Source organism: Echiichthys vipera (assembly GCF_963691815.1).
Source record: "Echiichthys vipera genome assembly, chromosome: 21".
Taxonomy (NCBI): domain Eukaryota; kingdom Metazoa; phylum Chordata; class Actinopteri; order Perciformes; family Trachinidae; genus Echiichthys; species Echiichthys vipera.
In genome coordinates, this window is record NC_139846.1 from 12,733,059 (window position 1) to 12,739,205 (window position 6,147).

A 6,147-nucleotide genomic window follows, 5' to 3' on the forward strand; every position below is an offset into this window, starting at 1 on the left:
CCGAGTTGCCGTCGGAGATTTGTTGTGGTTTTGTTGTATCCGGGAAAAAGATTTCAAGTTAGCTCGTTGGCTAATCTTAATATAACATCTCATGTGTATGTTATAACAGGTTATTTAGGTTATATTATAAGTAGTATTGATCACTGGTAATAGAAAGTACTCGTAAGGCGTATCTAAAGCGGGAGCTGGCTACCTGCTGCTGGTGTATTTCCTTTATATGATGGTGTAGTCAGCTAACCTTCAGTAGCTAAGTAACAAGGTTCAGCATGAAACCCATGATAATGAGGTAAGGTGTAACAGTTCAGGTGTAAGTACACGTATTGACCTTGACTGAAGTCTTAATAATCTCTTAAAGCAGAGTAACATTTAACACAACTGCACACATTTTAAACCAAAGTTACGCAGTTAGCTTTTACTCTGTTGCCAGTCTGTTCACTATAAGACTTAGACAGTGTCGCATATACGACGCAGTGTTTTGTTTTTATTTCATGTTTATGAAAATAGAAAACGTTCTTGAAGTTTTCTCTGTGTTATTTAATATGTTTGGACACTTTAATTTGCCTAAGAGGTCAAAATGTAAGATCCGAACCGGTGTGCACCTGCTAAAGGCTCAGTTTCAACCAAGATTTAATTGAATGGTCTTTATTGTCATTGTACCAGTAAAACGAAATTTACAGTACATTCCCTTAATGTGCAGACATAATTTAACAATAAAAGCATCAAAAAGAATAGGCTAGACCTTTAAAATACACATTTAAAACGACAAGCTTACACACACACACACACACACACACACACACACACACACACACACACAGTAATTACTTAAGTAATTAGTAAATATTTGTTGTTTTTTTGTCTTTCTGATAAGTAAACAATATACACTGTTGTTCAAACAGAAAAAGACATTTAAAGACGTCCATTCGACCTTTTTGGACTTGCGATGAGCGTTTGTGACTAGCATTTTGACATATTATTTACCAAAATGAGTTTATTCAAGAACATGATTGTCAAATTATGAAAGTAGGAGAAGTTGCAGCCCTAACATAGCAATGCTGACGATCTGATCTTTCTCTTTATCCCACGTAGGCAGTGTGTTCTCCATGGACCCAGTGGATCATGTCTCTGATCCTGTTTGCCTTTGTGGTTCGGGTGAGGGATGGACTCCCCCTGTCGGCCTCCACAGACTTTGAACACAACCGAGAGCTCCAGGAGAGGAAGCAGCAGCTCAGGACCATCAGCAAGGCACTGGCCCGTTTCCCTGACAGAGGGACCATCAACGGCCAGGAGCTCAACATATAGTAAGGATTTTGATAACTGTCTTTAATGGCACAAAGACATAATACACAGTATAAAGGGTCTCTATTTCGATTTTGTGATGCTGAAGACGGACTGGCTGCTGTCTGGTCGATCACACTCACATGTCATGCTGCGTCAGGCTGTTTGTTTACTAAACACCTTTTCTCCTCTCACCTGTTCAGCTTCGTCTCGTCAGAGGGTGTATCCTACATGACCGTGTGCCACTGCAGCCTCCCTGTTGCTAAGGCCTTCTGCTTCCTAGAAGATCTGCGCTGGGAATTCACAGCATGCTTCAATAGCACTGTTGTTGCCTTGGCAGCCAGGCCATATCCATTTTTGGAATTTGGTGAGTGGGAAGAGAAATATCGTCATCTAGATTTGCTGTTGATAATTTTAGAGCGCACATAATATTGTTTTGAATTAAAATAGGATGTGTTGAATGACAAACAAAGCTCCTGCGATTTGATGCTTTAGATTTAAACACTGATTTATTCTAATATTCTGCCAATTGACAGACGGCACCATTCAGAAGCTGAAGCAGCAGTACAACCAGAGCGGTGGTCCAACCCTGGAGGTAACATTGGCTGAGGTCCAGGGAGATCTGAGGATCCATCCACCTCAAGTAATTAACTTGCAGGAAGTGGAGCTCACCAACGGCACAGCAAATGGCCACATGGAGAAAGGTCTTGGATCTGGTAAGATTGTTCAACGAATGACTTATCACATATGCAATTCAGTGGTCTACGTCACGTTTCTGCGATGCAGAAATGAGGATGTATTGTGGATGTGTTTTATTATTTTACACTATTTGTATGGTCACTTTCTTTCGCTTAACAGGTCAGAATATAAGACTTGAACCAGTAACCGCGCCAGGCATTCTCTCTCTGGTCCTAAATATCATGTGTGGGTCTTTGAACATAATCCGTGGTGTTCACCTCATAGAGTACACATTCCAGGTATGGTCAGAGCCAAAATCCTATCGCAAATGTTTCGTAGCATGTTGATGTGTCATAAATGATGTTGTTTAATCCCTAAATATATCTTGTTTAAGAGAAAGTCAACTTTATTGTCAATTATTCTATATGTACAGGACATAGACATGATTAAAATGCGGTGTTTTACAACTACCGGGAAAAAAAACAATAACAAGGGTTTTGAAAGTACTAGGATTAAAACCAAATTTACAAGTTAAGCTGGGAGTCAGAGGGGACAATAACAAGGTACAGACATCCAAAACAACAACATCTGTAATGATTACAAGTACAGTGCTGTAGAATGCTGCACTATGGCTCTTTCACTTAGTTGGGGATTTTATTCTGAAATAGTCACGTATAAGCTAACGTTGATTATAGATATTTTAGAATGGCAGAACTGGCTACTACGAATAAGCATTTTGCTGTAAAAGCAGAAGTTCGATAAGAGCGAGGTCGGCAAAAACTGCAAAACTGTCACGCTTGTGTGGATAAATCTAAAATGTGGTACAGTTAAAGGTATGTTGATAACTGTGTTAATTGTATTCTCTTTTACACAGGATGATTATGAAGGTATATGGAATGTTGTGGCATTTCTCCTGGCGTTTGTCTGCTGTGTGTTTCAGGTAAGTCAAGTTCACATTTTTGTTTCAAACAGACCCCCCCCCCCCCCCCCTCCCCTTGTCGAACTCTTTCTTACACCATGTGGATGCCCTCTCTGCGTCCACAGTGCCACCTCTACCTGTTCCATTCATCTCGGAAGAAACTCAAGTCCTTCATCCTGTTGAGCATCATCGTCCTATGCAACCTCTACCTGCTCGGCCCGAGGAACGTGTGGCAGCTGATCTTCCACATATCAGTCGCCGCCCTCTCCACCCTGCTCATCCTCAGCCGCAAATTCCAAGACAGAACCAACGACTGCGGGGTCTGAGGAGCATTTTACTGCGTTACATCGCTCACAGCTCTTTGTCAGTCCAGTTTTTGGCGAAGGTGAGAATAACATGGAAGCAAATGGCTTGATGCACACGAGCTATGAAAATTTTGTGGGGATTTTTAACAAGTAGCATCATGGACAGTTGTAATTACAAGTTTATAATTTCTTGTATACAGTACTGAATGTACGTGCACTTTGTATACATTTGTTTCCAAGACTGTAAAGAGTGCATACAGTGAGATGCAGAAACAGAGACGCTTAAAGGAGATGTCTGTTTTAGGAACTAAAGGTTTGTGCTATCCTGTCCAAAACGGTTCTTGAAGAAAATGGAGCTTTTTTTCAGTCAGAATTGCTGACCAAAGTTTTTCATGTAGAAACAATAATTTAATCAAATCTCTAACTGTTGACGCTGTTAATGCTTTGATGCATTTCTGAAGTATTATTTCTGCTACCACAGGCCACTGATTATCTTGCATAATCATTTTAATACGCTAAGTGACAGTTGGTGATTGTAACAGACATGCTTACAGGGACACACATGGCTGACAGTTTCATCATCCATGCCGCACTGGTGGTGGTGTGATATTTAAATGATTTAGTGCAGTTTGATCTAAGATAAGTGACAGTCAAATAGGGAACAATGCAGCTTTTTTTTTAGAAATTAGTTCTCCATTATTCGCTCATTAGGCTACAGTGAAAACCTAATTTTGTGTAAAATGTGTAAATGTAAAGCTGTGGGTTGTTTCATGCCTTACTGTGGTGACTCATGTACAGATACACCGATAAGTGCTCAGCTAGTTGTTGCAAAGGTTCCGATGTAAGGGCTCCGTTATTTAGTTAATGACTTAATGGAAACTACATTTGATACTGAGGGGTTATCAGTGTTCGTGATGTTAAGGCATACTATCTGATTTGTGATAAAAGGAGAATTGTATCACATTGACTTTATTTAAACCCATTTTTTATGAGCAAAACAAAGTTATTTTAGTTTGTCTGTGTTGTCTTTTTTTCTACTGATCTCTGTAAGAATATAAAAGCGCTGATTTGATGGATAAAATACTATAGAAATTTGTTGGTTCAAAAAACGTTGACTGCACTATTAGGCTTAGATCTTTTGTGTTGGGTATGGCAATTGTTCTTGAATGTGGTGCGTATCGGGTTAAGCTATTTATATGCTGATTTATGTTTACTACTTTAAATTGTTTTGTCTTGCTTTAGGGTTTCAACACAACTCCCTAGTTCTCAAATTGTTATAAACATAGAAATCATGGTTGTAATCTATGCTTGAATATAGAAAAGAAGAGCTGCTGAAAAATAGGCAATGTCTCATTTTAGTCCTTTTTAAAATGTTTGTGTATTTAGCTTCTTTGTTACATAGCTAAACAGTTGCACTTATGTCGTTTAAGCAAAGGAAGTAAATTATTAGTTTACGCAGTTTGTCAAAAAAGTAGCAATGTGTCATTTTCACCAGTCTATGTTATCAAGAAAGTTGGAGGGAATTTTAAAGGGAAACAAAAAGGTTTGAATCTCATCCGACAATCCAAACGTCCTTTTTGTACAAAGTGATGTCCGAAGAGTTTTTTTAGAAAAAGTCACTTTTAGCTCGTAGTTTACAAAGAGTGAGTTGTTTTCACTGGAGATAGAACATGCAGTGTAGCCGTAGATAACACAGTTGAGCTTCTTCTTGATACAGTTTTAGTTTGTCCTCTAGTAGGTTGTGCTATCTGGGTATTTTAATAAATTGCAGGGAATTTGATTGGATCATTGACTTTTAATGTTGCATATGACCATGATAAGGTAAACTGTTGTATAAATGGGGCTTTCTTGGGCTGGGTCAATTCTGAAGACTATAAATAAGTGCAACTTTATGGTATTTTCTGTGTCGGACATTGGTGACGCTGTAATATTTTTGATACAAAGGAGGTTTTACTGACTCACTATTTCCACTACAAGCCAAGTTGATGAAATGAATTGTAAAATAATGTTCTAAAGTTGTAGAACCAAATAACGGGGAACATTTGAACACTTGAAATGGAAATGAAGGATGACTTTGTTGATTATGAAGGTTTATAACATACAGTTGAAACAGATGTGTCAGCCCTCTCTTGATATGCTATTTTCCTTTTATCAACATCTGACGGACGTCTTAAGTCTGATCTGAATACAGGAAACAGTTTGAAAATCATTCAGGTTCAAAACCTGGAGTTTAAAAGGACGTTTTCTTTATTCTGTTCAATACAAAACACAGTCAGAATTATTTATATGTAATTAGACTCACAAGGTTGATTCAGTGTTTTTTGTGTGTGGCTGCAACCTGTTTGTAATGGGGGGAAGTAATGTAACAATGTCATTCATTGTAAACTGCCAAATACACTGGTGATTATTACAGGGCTTTATTTTTCCTTGCTGTGGTAAAACTGACATTTCATTAATAAATAGTGTCCTTTTTTCCAGTTGTTGATCTTTGATTTGTGTGTCCAAGAAATCAGTATTACCTCCATAGTCAGCAGTGACCAGACAGTATACAGAACATGTGATTACATGTCTATATGCTACATCCAGATCGTAGGAACACACACATTTCATCAATGAATCACTACAATGAAAATGGGCATTAAATATTTACAATTGAATAAATTAAATTGCAAAGTAATTAATTAATTTATATTTTTAAATTGCAATAAAAAGGAATTGTGTATTAATGTCTCATTTGTACTTTTTTAAAAACATAATTCTTTTTTTAATTGGCCATTAAATATGAAAACGAATTTCTTTGTAATTTTGTCTACTTGTCCATAGATTAATACAGTACATCAATTTGCAAACAACAGTATAAATGCCTATTTTTTATTGTACAATTAATTATTAATTAATGAAATGATTTATTACTATTTCCATGACTCTTGTGGTCCATAACAGATAAAAAAAAAAAAAGTTCCACAC

The 6,147-nt window shown here is 37.4% G+C and overlaps 1 protein-coding gene across 1 annotated transcript; it reads left to right on the plus strand.

The window, feature by feature from the left end:
• Nucleotides 1-178: 178 nt before the first annotated feature.
• On the plus strand, nucleotides 179-5,610 carry sec22c (SEC22 homolog C, vesicle trafficking protein). The gene is made up of 7 exons (XM_083936140.1): nucleotides 179-286; nucleotides 1,090-1,301; nucleotides 1,482-1,645; nucleotides 1,815-1,994; nucleotides 2,137-2,255; nucleotides 2,831-2,896; nucleotides 3,001-5,610. Exons 2-7 carry the CDS (start codon nucleotides 1,120-1,122, stop codon nucleotides 3,199-3,201), a joined length of 912 nt encoding a protein of 303 aa, XP_083792266.1. The 5' UTR covers nucleotides 179-286; nucleotides 1,090-1,119; the 3' UTR covers nucleotides 3,202-5,610.
• Nucleotides 5,611-6,147: the final 537 nt, after the last annotated feature.